Source organism: Xyrauchen texanus, chromosome 34 (genome assembly GCF_025860055.1).
Source record: "Xyrauchen texanus isolate HMW12.3.18 chromosome 34, RBS_HiC_50CHRs, whole genome shotgun sequence".
Lineage (NCBI taxonomy): Eukaryota > Metazoa > Chordata > Actinopteri > Cypriniformes > Catostomidae > Xyrauchen > Xyrauchen texanus.
In genome coordinates, this window is record NC_068309.1 from 18,270,285 (window position 1) to 18,287,209 (window position 16,925).

Consider the following 16,925-nt stretch of genomic DNA (forward strand, 5'->3'; position numbering starts at 1 on the left):
TTTTCTCAAAGGCCTACGCAACCAGAAAGTGGCATACGAGGTTATGAACCGTGACCCTGTATCACTGGATGAGGCACAATGGCTAGTATCATCTTATGAACACAATTTCAAAGCCACACTCGGACGAGACTTTGATTTGAAGGGGAGGACACGTCGAGTATCCTGGGCTGATCAAGACATGGACTCTGATGAGGAGCCACCGGCCTTGCAGTCACGTAGAGTGCAGTCACAGCCGGGTTATGTTACACAACACCAGTTGCAAACACTCATTGATAAAGTTGATAAGCTCCAACTAGCCATAGGCCACCTGCCTCCTTCCTCTTCTGTTGCTCTTCCTTCTTCTGTAAGACCCACCCAACAAATAAATTCCAGTATGGCAGTTCAGTCAGAAAGAGGACGTGCAGCTCAGACCTCTTTCAAGTCAAGCAGATACAGACAGCAAAATGCCAGCCCCACCAGAGTGTCTAGCGGGTCATGTTTCCAGTGTGGAGAGGAGGGACATTTCAAACGAAACTGCTCACGGTCCCCCAGTCCATCTACAAGTCCTCCTGCAAATACTGTGGCCAGAATGGAGCCCTCAAATCAAAATCACTCCGAACAGGCAGAGCAGAGTCCGTCTATTGTGCATGTGAGCAGAGCTGAGTGTCAAGGTCCCAGTTTAATGATTTTGCTGACTGTTGATGGCGTACCAGTTAATGCGGTTATAGACACGGGTGCTGAGGCTACAATAATGTCTGAAGAGACGTACAGCAAATTACCCGCTAAATCACCTTCAGGACTGAAAAATGTGTGTCTCCGAAATGCAGAAACTGGAAGGGAGATGTCAGCAACAGGCGGAGTGAAAGTGGAATTCAGAATTGGCACAAAGGTGTTGGAGTGGACAGTATGCATTGCACCAATTCGTGAGGCCCTGCTCCTGGGCTTAGAGTTCTTAAAAGCTGCTGATTTCACCATACATGCCTCTGGTAAAGTGTTTATGGGCTCTGAACTCATGCCAGCCTATATATCCGAAGGCAAGGGCCCAGACTATGCCATTTCGAGAGTGATGTTAGAAAGAGATGTTACTGTGCTGCCAGAGTGTGAATGTTTAGTTTGGGGTGTGGTAGACGACCCAAAACCAGAACTCCCGGCTGTTCTAGAGCCTGTTAGCCTGGCTGATGGAGTGTCTTCAGGCAGCATCATGATTAACATGGAACAGAGGATCCCAGTCAGGTTATGCAATATCACAGCTTCCAGTAGACCCTTATTACGAGGAGTCTGTTTGGGTGTGCTCATTGAAACATATCCTGATGCTCGAGAGGAGGAAGATAGAGCCTACTTAGTTCCAGGTGACGCTCCATTGTATGCAAAAGGCGGGAACTCAGTGCCACAAGATCTTGACAATGAGCCGCCTGATGAGCATGACATAAGGAGGGTGTCGTCACCAAACTCTCTTGACCTTCCAGAGCACCTCAGACAGTTGTTTACTTCTGCAAGCGAAACGCTCACTGAACAGCAACAAGAGATGTTAGTAGCTTTGCTTAGTGAATATCAAGCAGTTTTTGCAGCAACTGATGATGATCATGGGAAGTTTTCTGCTTTGCAGCACAGCATAGACACAGGAATGTCTAAGCCTGTTCGACAGCCAGTACGACGTACCCCTTTAGGGTTCTGGAATGAGGAGGAAACACATCTTAAGAAAATGCTTCATTCCGGTATTGTTGTCCCCTTAAGCTCAGAATGGGCTTCCCCTATTGTCCTTGTAAGGAAAAAGGATGGGGGGGTTCGCTGGTGCGTAGATTATCACCAGCTTAATGATCTTACTATCAAGGACGCATATCCCCTACCAAAAATAGAGGAATGCCTTGACGTGCTGGGTGGTGCAAAGACATTCTCAACACTTGACCTTCAGTCAGGATATTGGCAGATTGAAATGAATAAAAAAGACAGATCCAAGACTGCTTTTGTGACGAGGTATGGGCTATATGAGTACACCAGAATGCCATTTGGTCTGTGTAATGCACCCAGTACATTCCAGAGGGCCATGGAGCTGGTTCTACGAGGGTTGCAGTGGGACACTTTACTGATATACTTGGATGACATAATCATTTTTGGTGAAGATGTGGAACAGTGTATGGAGTGCCTCGCAGAGGTTTTTCAGATGTTGCAAAAATATGGACTAAAGCTGAAGCCCTCAAAATGTCAGCTGCTAAAAAACGAAGTCCTGTTTCTTGGTCACGTTGTGAGCGGCGAAGGAATTAAGACCAATCCAGCCCTCATTAGTGACGTTAGAAACTGGAAGTCCCCAACGAGTGTCCAGGAACTCCAGTCTTTCCTGGGTCTGTGCAACTATTACAGGAGGTTTGTTGCCAAGTTTGCTGAAATCACTACACCCTTGACAATGCTACTCAAGAAAGGGAGTCCTTTCTCCTGGGAAGAGGAGCAGAGAAAGGCCTTTGAACATCTTAAAAGGAGCCTCACAACTGCACCCATCTTGGTGTTCCCAATTACATCTGGACAGTTTGTCTTGGACACTGATGCGTCCAACCAGAGCATTGGAGCAGTGCTCTCACAGTTACAGTGGGGGGAAGAGAAAGTTATCTCTTTTGCCAGCTGTCTCCTCACACCAGCTCACTAGAGGTACTTTGTCACACGTAAGGAACTCCTAGCAGTTGTCAGGTTCACAAGGCAGTTCCGCCACTATTTTCTGGGGTCTAACTTCTTACTCAGGACGGATCACAGCAGTCTAACGTGGCTATACAGGTTTAAGAGACCAGAAGGCCAACTGGCTAGGTGGCTCGAAGAACTCAGTCAGTACAATTTTGTCGTCGAGCATAGGCCAGGTACACACCATTCCAACGCTGACGCTCTGTCCCGAAGGACTCTGAATGAAGAACCTTGTGACTGTTATCAAGCAGGAAGAGAGCTAGATAGCTTGCCATGCAAGGGCTGTCGCTTCTGCTGTAAGCTCCACCATCAATGGGCCAGATTCGAGGAAGATGTCGATGATGTCATCCCCTTGGCAGTAAGACGCACACACTCCCTTGACCCTCAGAATGAGGGTAGTTGCACTAACACTCCCAGTGACCTTAACAAAGTAGGTGATGACAACTCAGGTCTTTCCTCAAACTGGCTGCAACCGCTAAGTCCAGAAAGTCTCAGGAAAGAACAGTTAGCTGACCCATACCATTCAATTCTCCATAAATGGATGTCTGATGGCTCTTTACCTGCTAAGGAAGAGGTCATGATGCAGAGCCCAGCGGTTCGCAAGTACTGGCTGTGTTGGTCTCAAGTAGAGATACGGGATGGGGTCCTCTATTACCGGTGGGAGGATGTAAATGGAGGTATGTCATCTCTGTGCTTACTTGTTCCTGTTTCCCTGAAGAATGAGGTTCTCCAATCCCATCACAATCCAGCACAAGCGGGTCATGCAGGGGAGGAAAAGACGCTTATGCGTCTCCGCATGTGTTACCAATGGTACAATATGGGGAACGATGTACGCCTTTTCGTCAAGAAGTGCCCACAGTGTAGTTCCTGTAAAACAACCAGTCCAATGGGGAGGGCCAGGCTCCAGAACTACCAGGCTGGAGCACCTATGGACAGACTCCACCTTGATGTCCTAGGACCATTCCCAGAATCCAAGTCCTAGGACCATTCCCTGACTTCATATCACGCTTTGGGGCTCCCCTCGAGATTCACACGGACCAAGGACGGAACTTTGAGAGTTCGCTGTTCACAGAGGTTTGTCGCCTGTTACAAGTAACTAAGACCCGGACCACACCATATCATCCAGCTTCCAACAGGCAAGTGGAAAGGTTCAATAGAACGCTCTTGCAGATGATACGGTGTTATGTGGACCAAAGTCAACGAAATTGGGATGAACATCTTCCCTTACTCACTGCAGCGTACAGGAGCACTGTGCATTCAGCGACAGGCTTCACGCCAAATCAGCTGATGTTGGGGCGAGAAGTTTTCTAGCCACATGACATCTGGCTAAGGACGGCTGAGGTTACCAGGGAAGCCAAAGGTACACCTGAGTTTGTCCAAGAACTGCAAGCTAATCTGCAGCAGGCTCATCAAGTAGCGTGCCAGAACTTGCGCTTCGCTCAGACTCGCCAGAAAAAGGTCTATGACTTACGAGCCAGAGAGAAGTCCTATCAAGTAGGGGATCTTGTATCAGTGAGGGTCAGTAACAGGAGAAAGGGTTACAGTCCAAACTCCAACCCCCATGGCAAGGGCCATTGGTCGTCACAGCACGGCTTGGACCAGTGCTCTACCGAGTCATGGACAGACGAGGTGAGAAAGTACTGCATCATGATCGCTTACAACCCTATCTAAGTGACCACATACCTGCCTGGATGCAGCATCTGCGACACAAATATACCTGCACCGAGGAAGGCTCCCTGGTTCCAATAACTGCTCAGGTACCTGTTGCCACAGGGGCAGAAGCACCAAACTTGTCATCTTCTGACAACTCTGTGTCGGAAGCGCCTTCCTGTAACGGACTCTAACGGTGACCCTAATCCCAGTGGAAAAGAGGGGACGAAGACAAAAAGGGGGCGACTTGTTCGAGCCCCAAGTCGTTATATGGACTAAAGAAGAAAATAGAAGACAACAAAAAGTTAACTGTTAACCCTCAGTCGTGCAGAAGGGACTCTGTAGAGCTAAGAGGGGGGTGGTGTTATAGTGTTAGTATAGTATACATTGTTTGTTATAGTGTTAGTTCAGTATACATTGTTTGTTACGGTTATTTCATGTATACACCATGTGCTCTTATTAGCCAATCAGATGTGGCTACGTCATTACGTAGGGATTAGTTCTGCTTGTTTACATTTAGCATCAGTATGCTCGTAGGCTCCGGTGCGGATGGTTGTACATAAACCCATCAGCGCTGGGCAAGAGCATAAAACCCCCATTATGTAAGTTCGCTATGTCTTAATCAGTAAAGTGAAATTACTAAACAGATTCTATTTGTTGTGTGCTTCTCTTCACGCCTCCACGGACACTGAGAAACTAACACGAGAAACACAACAATATTACTCTGGATAGGGGCACCCACAGGGTTGCCCTCTTTCCCCATTATTGTTCTGTCTTGCCCTAGAAGCATTAGCAGCCACGATAAGAAAGGAGGATGATTTTCCAGGGGTGGTGGCAGGAGGTATGGTGCATAAGCTTTTGCTTTAGCAGATTATATTTTATTATTCACCTCCGACCCTACTAGATCTATGACTTGCCTCCACAGAATTATCAATTCCTTTTCTAAGTTCTCGGTCAAATTGGTCAAAATCTGAAGCTTTGGCTCTGACAGTGTACTGCATAGTAACAGCTTTTTAGCCAGGCTCCTTTCAGTGGCCCAGACAGGGCATTAAGTATTTGGGTATTTTATTCCCAGAAAAATTTGTGTGATTTAGTTAGAGTTAATTTTGACCCTTTAAAAAAAGTTTTTCGAGCAATGTGGAAAGGTGCTTCACTACATTTATCAATGATTGGGAAGGTTAATGTTATAAAAATGTATTGTATTCCAAAATTCAACTACCTACTACAGTCTCACCCCATTGAAGTTCCCTTGTTTTATTTTAAACAGTTTGATAGTACAGCTAAAGCCTTTATTTGGAAGGGTAAACATCCTTGGATGCATTCTAACAAGTTACACAGGCCAATGGTTAGGTCTCCCCAAGATTTTGTTTTACTATTAAGCTTTTGGTCTCAGACATTATTGAACAAGAGGTCCTTGCCCCTGTCTTGCCATTGCAAAGTCTTTCTACCAAGCTGCCAGGAGAAGTAAAGACACATCCTGTCATCTCGCACATGCATTTAGTGTGGACAAAAGCTTCCCGTGTGTTTAATTCGGACATTTACCTAAACATAGCTGCAAGTATTTGGTTATACCATAAATTGTGTATTACCAAGTCCCCTTTCTGCTGGACAGAATGGATTTAGAAGGGAGTTGCTACGCTGGGTGACCTGTATGAAAAGGGAGCATTGAGATCCTTTGAAAATATTATACAGCGGTTTGGGATACCCAGATCTCTATTCTTCAGGTACTTACAGCTTTTGGAAAGGGTCACTAGGCTTCAGCATACTATTCATGGCTAATTCAGAGTCTAGGGGATGGGTTTTATCATCTCTTAAGAAGTTATGGGAGAGAGACAATATATGTCGAACAGCATTCTTCCACCTCAGAAATATCGATAAGTTACGACACATGTTCTCTGTTGCTGATGCCAAAAAACAAATTAATGCGTTCATGACCTCAAGACTAGATTATTGTAATGCATTACTGGAAGGATGTCCAGCAAGTTCAATGAATGAACTTCTATTGGTTCAAAATGCAGCTGCCAGAGTGCTAACCAGAACCAAGAAATATGATCATATTAGCCTCATTTTATCATCGTTACTGTCACAATCCCCTGTTGTCTGCCCGTGTTTTTCATGTCACCGTCACGATTGTTCCCGGTCCTTCACACTGTCACGATTCCTTGGCTGTCTGTCCCGTGTTTTTCATGTCACCGTCACAATTGTTCCCAGTCCTTCACACTGTCACGATTCCTTGGCTGTCTGTCCCGTGTTTTCCATGTCACCATCACGATTGTTTCCGGTTCTCTACACTCTGTCATTGTTCGCACCTGAATGTCGTTTGTTATCTTCCTGTGTCGTTGTATATAACCCTGTTTGTTTCTCCATTCCCCTGTCGGTCTTTGATGTATGTCGATGCCTGTTTCCCGTGTTTCCCGTCGATGTTTAGCCCGCCTGTTAACTCTTCGTATGCCTTCCGTGTTTTTGTTTTACTTTTTCCCATCGTGGATGTTTCCTTTGTTTGTGTTTTTTCGTATTGCCCTTGTATTTAAATAAAGCCTCGCTGCGTTTAGATCCTCGCCCCTCGTCTGCCTTCCTGCTCACCTACACTCATAACAGTTACATTGGCTACCTGTTAAATTTCGTATTAAATTAAAAATTCTGTTAACTACATACAAAGCTTTGAATGGTTTGTACTGTTTGGGATGCAGACACACTCACTCAGTTTATGTGTATGCCTGGCTAAATAGATGAGTCTAGAATAAAGACTCATCTATTTAGCCAGGCATACACATAATTTATCCTTCAACTCACAATTAGGCTGTTTAAGTTAGGTCTGCCAGAACCAAAAACATCCACCATAATCTATAAATCTGGATAAAACTGAATGGCATCTACGCTAATATTATTCTATTTTTTTTCAATGTCTCAACCTTGGGATGCATCTCCTGAGGTTACCAGAGCCAGCCAGATCCAGCTCTGTTCCTGCTTGGTGTCAGACTCCACTGCTACATGTCCCTGAGTGATTTGTAAAACATTTGTAAAACATTGGATACTTCATATGCCACTGCCTGAACCTTGGATTTAGGATGGACCCCACCGAACCTCGCCAAATGACCTGCCGGTTGAACTGCGATGCAACTCATTTAATTGCCAACAAAAGCCTTAATCAGCCAACTAAAAAATGACAGTGCATCTATGTGAACTTCTGCAGTTAATCCAGGATGGACTTCAATGACATTAGTCATTAATCTTACAGTTCATACAAAATTGATGTTTAAACACTGGACCTTAACACTTAGTTCATCTTAAACCATGACCGGCACTGCACATATATAAATAATATTGGCATTATATTCATGATGTTAGCCAGAGGGGAACTGGCCCCCACAGTGAGTCTGGTTTCTCCCTAGATTATTTTTCTCCATTAACCAACATCTAATGGTGTTCTGTGTTCCTTGCCACAGTCACTTTCAGCTTGCTCACAGGGGTTCTAAATACAATTATTATTTAATTATTTAATTTGTATACATCATTTACAATCATATTTAGTCAAACTACACAATGATCACTCTAAGACTTTATAGATATTACAGTTACATTTTTTGTTAATGCATGATTTTCTGTAAAGCTGCTTTGAAAGGCGCTATACAAATAAAAATGACTTGACTTATATGTGATTGTGTTGTGGATAAGTTGTGGTTACTCAGTTGTTGATTTGCAGACTTCCTGTATTTACAGAGGATATTGATTCCTTTTGTAATGTCACACTTTTGAGTATTTTAACATTTAAAGTGCAAATCATAATAGTGCATAAGTAAAACCAATTTCTTCACTGTATGACTCTGCAGGTCTATGGTGATTCCAAGGTGAAGGAAAGAGAAAGCTTATAATTACATTTTTGACCAGTACCACATAAATGGGTGTGGTGTGGGCATTGATAATCCCAAAAGAAATCAGCATGCTATCTTGAATGGTTCACTATAGCAGGAAAAAACAAAACATCTGTTTTAACCAGCCTAAACTGGTTTGCTGGTCTCCCAAAGTTTTGGGCACTTTTAGCTGGAAACCAGGCTTGAGTGTTTTCCTATTGTTCCCATTAGGGTATAAAAACGCTATTTGAAAGTTCTGAGAGCGTGCAAAACATCCAGTTTATTTTTTTGTTGTTTTTGTTTAAGAACTTTTTTTCTTGGTTATAGGAACATTCTGGAAACATTTGAAAAAATTTGGATTTTTTTTTTCTTCTCTTTTTTGTAAAATTTAAAGAAAGTTCAACTAAAAATGTATGAACAAAATTTCCATGCTTAAGTTTTGAGAATGTTTATCAATGACATAAAATGTTGAAATAATGTTATATTAACATTACTGAGCGAATGTTTGTTCATAACATTGTTTTTTCCAGCAGGGATTGAAATTAATTTGCATTTGTCATCATCTTAATTAATTGCAAATGCTGGAAACATCTAAACAATTCAATTGTTAAAAAAAAGTCTGATTGTATTACTAATACTGACTATTGAGTCAAGACTCTTAAAGAAATGTTCTTGGTTTAAAACAAGTTAAGCTTCATTGACAGCATTTGTAGCATGATGTTGATAACCAAAGAAAGTATATTCGGCTCATCCTTCATTTATTTAAATATCTTGGTTACAGTAAGGCACTTACAATGGAAGTGAATTAAGCCAGTCTATAAACATTCAAATACACACTGTTTCAAAAATATAGCCATAAGATTTAAATATGATACATGGTAACAAAATCTTGAGTCTACATGATTTTTGTGCAATAAAATCTCTGCCTTAAAGGGTTTACCAATGTTGCGTCGTAATGTTAACAAAGTTTAACTATTGGATATAACTTTACACTGACAAGGTTAGTAAGCAATTTGATAATTTATGTTAACATGTATGATGTTTACATCTTGTGCGGGTATTAATTATTCTTGTGGCTATAGTTTTGAAAAAGAAAGTCTATTTTTAAGGTTTATGAACTGGCCTCTTTCACTTCCACTGTACGGTAATGGTGATTTAAAAAATATATAAAAGAAAAAGGCTTGCAATTTAATAAATAGTTACAAATTATTTTTGGTGGTAATCAATATCACAAATGCTATGGAAAGAGCTTAACTTGTATATAAATATTTCTTTATCAATTCAAAATCAACCCCTTAAATCGATAGTTCACCCACAAATGAAAATTCTCTCATCATTTACTCACCTCACGCCATTCCAGATGTGTCTTTCTTTCTTCTTCAAAACACAAATGAAGATTTTCATATGAAAATCTCAGCTCTGTAAGTCCATACAATGCAAGTGAATGGTGGGCAGAACTTTGGAGGCCCAACAAGAACACTTTTTAAATCAAAATGATCCTCCCTGTCCAGTAGGTGGCGATATACACAACAAATACGAATCATCAAAAAATTAAAGAAGAGTGTGAAAGTGAGAGTGAGGTTTTATAGTAAAAAGGAATTGATCTGTTTCTCACACACACTTATATCACTTCTGAAGTCATATTTATCCACTGGGGTCGTATGGATTACATTTATGCTGACTTTATATGCTTTTTGGACCTTCAAAGTTCTCGCCACCATTCACTTGCATTTTATGGACCAACAGAGCTAAAATATCTTTCTAAAAAATGTTGTTTATGTTCAGCAGAAGGCATGAGGGTGATGAGAGAATTTTCATTTTGGGTGAACTATTCCTTTAAATGCTTTTCAGCTCTATCGCGGACAGTTAACCAAATATTAAATGAAAGAATGTTTGGGAAAGACAAAACACTGGTAGAGCATGGGGCTATACAAAATACATGGATTAAATTCCCAGGGAGCTAACGAAGTGATAACATGTATATCTTGAATGCACTGTAAGTCACTTTACATAAAAGTGTTTATCAAATGCATACATAGTGTTAAAGCTGGTGCAACATCAGTGGGAGGAGGTGATTCAGGGTTGCTATATGTGCTCTCGAATGCGCCCTTGGACGACTACTGTGGTTAACACTCTGTGCAACTACACTGTGATCATGTGAGAACGAGAAAACGCGGAGGGGATAGGGGAAAGAGCTCTCTCCGTGTGTTTTATCTGTGTCATTAGTGTTTTTCACAGAAACGATGAGACATCTTTTCCCATCACCCGAGAAGTTTGTAAGTCCCTGCGTGGCTGGAGATCATCTGCGTGGCGCGCAGTCGCAGAGATACGACGATGAGCACTTTGAGTTGCAGATTGAGAGCCCCCTCCCCTCTGAAACCACACGTTATCTCTGTAGGCCCCTATCGTATACACAAACATCTCACAACAGCTTCAGCGGTTTCTCTGCATACAGTGCTTATCTGTATTCGATTCTAAATGCTTTCTTTCTCTGTGCAGCTCTAGTTGGTCGGGATCCATGAGCTTTAAGCGCTTTGTAACGCGTGCAGGCGGTATGGAGGAGGCGAATGGATTTCTGTGGGAGAGTACAGCTTTATGGATGCTCAAACACAGACTTTACTTACTTTTACTTCACAACTTAAAGGGACAATTCACCCAAAAATGAAAACTGTCATCATTTACTCACAGTCATATTGTGAATAGTCCAAACGCACCACTTTCCTTGATAGCACACATACGTCACCTACATATCTATTTAATATAAGAGTTAGAAACGCTCTTAAACAGACATCTCTGAGACATGTGTGCTATCAGGGGTCTTTCTATGGAAAACAGAAATTTTGAAGAATGTACTGGTTATTATTTCCATGCTATAACATTGAATGGGGACTGGAGTTTCCAAGCTTAAAAAAAAGATGCAAAAGCATCATAAATGTGGCCCATACGACTAACGCACTATATTCCTAGGCTTCTGAAGTTATATGATTGCTTTGTATGTATAGCTGACTGAATTTCAAACCGTTTTTCAAGAAAGATAATCACCTCTAGAGAGCTGTTAGCTCGAGAATGACATCTCGAGAACCAGATCAGTTCGATTTGTGAACGAATAGTTCAGACTGGTTTTGTGAACTGGAAAAACTGGTCTGTTTCTAAACACAAAGCTATTGTATGGCTTCAGAAGACTTGGAGTATAGTGCATGAGTTGTTCAGACCATGTTTTTTTTAAAGTTTGATAAATTATTCGTTGTAATTGCATGGTAAACATTACCAGTACATCTTTGAGAATGTTTCCTTTCAAGGTGGGTGATTCAATTATAATATAATATTTTTTTTTTAACTAACTCTTTAAAATGGGTAGCTAGCTTGTCCTATATATAAAACATGACCGATAAACCTAGTGCACACTTTTTAAAATTATATGCTGTCATTTTTTGTTTTCAGATATTCTGCATTATAGACTGTTGCAAGATGACTTGTATGTCTGTATGGATGTGGTTTTTGTAACAGGTGAATTCGTTATGAAGAAGTTTTTCTTGAATCACACAGGAACATGTGGTCACAAATGTTGGAGTCATGAATACTGAGAGTATAACATTGTGGTTTGAGGATGGACTTCCCCTAATACATTGACCATGCCAAGATAAACATGTATGCTGTGACATAAAAAAGTATTGGTTGTTAAGTTAATGTTTATTAACTTAAACATTTTTTTACATTCTGACATAATTTATACTTGCTTTGTTGTTTCATGGAATCTTAGTCTGAGTCACCATTCACTTTCATTGCATCTTTTTTTTCCATTCAACATACTACCTACCTTCTTTTGTTTTCCTCAGAATAAACATACAGGTCTGGAACAACAACAGGCTGAGCAAATGATGACAGAATTTTCTTTTTTGTGTGAACTGTCTCTTTAAGGCTGTTTCTTTAGCCATGCTTATAGGTGCATCGAGTTTGCGTTACAAAAAGCGTGATGACTTCCTGTGATAACGTTACCACAGAGTTTGAGCAGACAAGCCAGAAGACGACAGTGGTGTGTGTCATGCCATCCTATGACAGTTACCACAGGGCATGTGTGTCTGGGAAAAAGTGCACAGCCACATTCACAAGATCCTGTCGAGGAAGTCACAAGCAGCAAAAGAGAGAAATAAAAAGATGAGTTTCATTTAAAACAATGTATCCAATATATATATATATATATATATATATATATATATATATATATATATATATATATATATATATATATATATATATTTACAGTGCATCCGGAAAGTATTCACAGCACTTCACTTTTTCCACATTTTGTTATGTTACAGCCTTATTCCAAAATTGATTAAATTCAATATTTTCCTCAAAAATTCTACAAACAATACCCCATAATGACAACGTGAAAGAAGTTTGTTTGAAATCTTTGCAAATTTATTAAAAAAAAAAAAGAAAAAAAAAAAAATCACATTTGTATTCACAGCCTTTGCCATGACACTCAAAATTGAGCTCAGGTGCATCCTGTTTCCACTGATCATCCTTGTGATGTTTCTACAACTTGATTGGAGTCCACCTGTGGTAAATTCAGTTGACTGGACATGATTTGGAAATGCACACACCTCTCTATATAAGGTCCCACAGTTAACAGTGCATGTCAGAGCACAAACCAAGCCATGAAGTCCAAGGAATTGTCTGTAGACCTCCAAGACAGGATTGTATCGAGGCACAGATCTGGGGAAGGGTACAGAAAAATTTCAGCAGCATTGAAGGTCCCAATGAGCACAGTGGCCTCCATTATACATAATTGGAAGAAGATTGGAACCACCAGTACTCTTCCTAGAGCTGGCCGCCTGGCTAAACTGAGCAATTGGGGGAGAAGGGCCTTAGTCAGGGAGGTGACCAAGAACCTGATGGTCATTCTGACAGAGCTCCAGCATTTCTCTGTGGAGAGAGGAGAACCTTCCAGAAGAACAACCGTCTCTGCAGCACTCCACCAATCAGGCCTGTATGGTAGAGTGGCCAGACGGAAGCCACTCCTCAGTAAAAGGCACATGACAGCCCACCTGGAGTTTGCTAAAAGGTACCTGAAGGACTCTCAGACCATGAGATACTAAATTCTCTGGTCTGATGAAACAAATATTGAACTCTTTGGCCTGAATGGCAAGAGTCATGTCTGGAGGAAACCAGGCACCGCTCATCACCTGGCCAATACCATCCCTACAGTGAAGCATGGTGGTGGCAGCATCATCATGCTGTGGGAATGTTTTTCAGAAGCAGGAACTGGGAGACTAGTCAGGATCGAGGGAAAGATGAATGAAGCAATGTACAGAGACATCCTTGATGAAAACCTGCTCCAGAGCGCTCTGGACCTTAGACTGGGCGAAGGTTCATCTTCCAACAGGACAACGATCGTAAGCACGCAGCAAAGAGAGGCTACGGGACAACTCTTTGAATGTCCTTGAGTGGCCCAGCCAGAGCCCAGACTTGAACCCGATTGAACATCTCTGGAGAGATCTGAAAATGGCTGTGCACCGATGCTCCCCATCCAACCTGATGGAGCTTGAGATGTTCTCCTAAGAAGAATGGGAGAAATTGTCCAAAAATAGGTGTGCCAAGCTTGTAGCATCATACTTAAAAAGACTTGAGGCTGTAATTGGTGCCAAAGGTGCTTCAACATAGTATTGAGCAAAGGATGTGAATACTTATTTGCATGTGATTTTTCTTTTTAAATTTGCAAAGACTTCAAACAAACTTCTTTCACGTTATCATTATGGGGTATTGTTTGTAGAATTTTGAGGAAAATAATTAATTTAATCAATTTTGGAATAAGGCTGTAACATTACAAAATGTGGAAAACGTGAAGCACTGTGAATATTTTCCAGATGCACTGTGTATATATATATCACATTCAAAGGCGGTCAACAGCATAACATTTTGACTGCCTTTGTATGTGATTCATTATCTTGACTCCTGTCCTATCAAAACAACTTGCATATAATTTCCCTTTGTTACACACTTCCTGTATCAATCCTCATGACCAAGTGATTTGTCAGATATGCACTCCTGGGGGACAATTACAAATGTGTTAAATAGTATTTATTTCACAAATTAAATACATTACTGGACCTATTACAATTTATTTAATGTCCTGGATCCTGATTGGTCAATACAGGGCTCGACACATGATGGATTCTGTGACTCTTAAGTAAAATTTGTTTGATCTGGGATCTTAGACTGAAAGCCTCATGATTCTTTGGTTTTACAATTTGACTAGATGTGTGGATTCCTTTTTGTTTCCGAATACATTTAGAATCGATGCAACCATTTAGTATATGTTTTGGTGCAGATTTAAAGCATTTGTCTATTTCTGTATTTCTTTCCTAGCCATGCTGAAAACACCTCTTTACCTCTTGGGCAGCAACTATTAATTTTATTGATTAAGTCAGGGACTATTACTTTTAGTGAATTGATTTCATCAATGTTAAACTCTTAATGCAACAAGTTACATTTCAATAGCATGAAAACTGAAGGCTGAATAAATTAAAGCATATGTGACAGTTCTAGTGTGACTTACTATAGTAAGTGTGAGATCCGTTCTAGAACCTAACATGGCTATTTTAGTGTAATACAAAAGTTTGATCTGCGATACAGGGAGAAATTGTATACCAAATGCTGGATTTTCACAAAAAATACAAATCACTGCAAACATGTTGTCTACCTCAAATGTGTGAGAGCTGTGTTAAGGTATCAGTAACTATGAAAAATATATTTGTTGGCTCAATGCAACAGTTTTTGTAATTGTTGGCTAGTGCTCCAGATATGAAGTTACAAATATAGTCAGTGGAGAGCAGTAAAAAATGAAGACAACCCTAAACCAGGACTACATTTTCAAGGCACACAAATCAAACAGGATTGTACTACGAAAACCCAATGCAAAATTAATTTCAAACGTAAAATCACTCATATATATACACACTTACATATCAATAAACTATGAAAATCCACAGTCATAACTTGATTGGCATTCAAATAACTATTTCAATCCAGGAAGTGATATCCAGAGATCAAGTGTAATTTTTGTGTTTTAACGTAGAAAAAGGGGGTAAAATCCACTGTAAAAGATTTTATACAATTTTATTTATTCTTTTTTAAAGTAAACATTGCTTGTGGTTATTGCTATTTGATTGCACATAATCATTTACAGAGCTGTGCAAAAGTACAAAGTATGATGTGAAATTTGTTCTTATGAAACTGTCTGGCGTTGTAAGTACATCTTTCCTGCACACCAAATAAATAATCTGTGTATATCAAGCCTCGATGCACTTGTGATACATTTCTTCACCTGACTAGCAAATGCTTTCCCCTCCAGCACATTCAATATTCCCCCAACAAACAGCTATCATTTGATTTTTGTTAAGATTATGAAATATCCCAGCTCAAAGTCCTCTCATACAACAGACGTCCTCTACTCCACATACTTTAACTTGCCATTGCCCATCAGAAGAGCAGATCGGGCTTGCTTTGGTGGCTCTGACCAATTCAGATCCCAATGTCTCTGAATTTGTGTCTCCAAAAGAACAGAAAAAATGTAAAGAAATAGCCTGTTTGGAAAGACTGATTCACTGCAATGCAGAGATTTCTTCTGCTTCCTTTTGCTAAGGAAAGAAAAATCACTGTGAATGAGATGAGAGTGTGCTCCGACACAAGCAAAAGGGAATAAAATACACAAATCAGTGCATACTAATACAGATAAATAAATGTGCTGGCACATAAATCCTGCATTAGTGTTTTATCAGTAGCCCAAACCCCTCATATAATCATTTAGATTGAAGTTATGTAATCATAAGAATTAGTGAAAGACATCCCAGTCCAAATATAGTGTTTTCTTTTCTCTCTCTCTCCAAGAATGGCCTGTAGCTTTGCTTGTATTAACCCGGTTGGATTAAATTGACCCCTGAGAAAACCAGAGTTGAGAGTTATACAAGTAAAATAAAAAAAGCAGACAGCTTATGTACACCATGCATGCACCAGCCTGACTCAATCCTTCACTGAACACACACTGAAACTACAGCGTCTCGACACCATAGTAAGTTGTTCAAGGAGATTATCCATAATAAGATGGAGATGTTTGTAGGTGGTTCAGCAGATCTGTGATGTGCCTGAGCTTCTCTCTGCAGGTCGCAGGTCTGACTCAGTAGAATATAGAGTGAAACAGAGAGATTGAGATCTCAGACCCGTGTGAGGAAGTCCAGGCTGAGGGATGCAGGGATGTGTATGGTCTCCAGACTGAGCGCTGAGGGGGTGTAGGGGAAGAGAACGGGGAAGGTGTACTTGGTGTCCACAAGGAGTTGGTTGATTTCTATCCGATCTTGGAGGCGATTCTGTGGATAGAATTGATTGCATTTATTGGACAAGTAGTTTAGAGAAGATTTTGTTCACACTGCTCAAAAATACATCATTTGGATCTGGGTTTCAAATATGATCTTTAGACTGTCCACAAGAAATTTTGCAAGTGATTAAATCTGATCTGTTCAGACAGTATATAGTCAGTCACCTGTAATAGAATTAATGTAAGTGTCAGAGCAAGCGTGAAGAGAGTATATGTCATTGGGGGGTGGAAAAGTGGAAATTTGACCTCTGTTTATGTCTATCATTACCATTGTTAGGAGTATATGATTACAAAGTAATTAGTTACTGTAATATAATTACCTTTAATATCTAATTATGTAATACATAAAACATTTTAATTCTTGTAATCAGATTGGTTACTGACTTTTAATTGAAGTAATT

General features: G+C 40.5%; 1 protein-coding gene across 3 annotated transcripts in view; it reads right to left on the reverse strand.

Moving 5' to 3' along the window:
• Positions 1–14,246: 14,246 nt before the first annotated feature.
• myo5b (myosin VB) overlaps positions 14,247–16,925 on the reverse strand; it is a 92,594-nt gene continuing 89,915 nt past the window's right edge. For all 3 annotated transcript variants that reach the window (XM_052104034.1, XM_052104037.1, XM_052104035.1), the window contains one exon: positions 14,247–16,516. In XM_052104034.1, the coding sequence (XP_051959994.1) occupies positions 16,364–16,516 (153 nt within the window). In that variant the 3' untranslated portion in view covers positions 14,247–16,363. The remainder of the gene's footprint in view (positions 16,517–16,925) is intronic.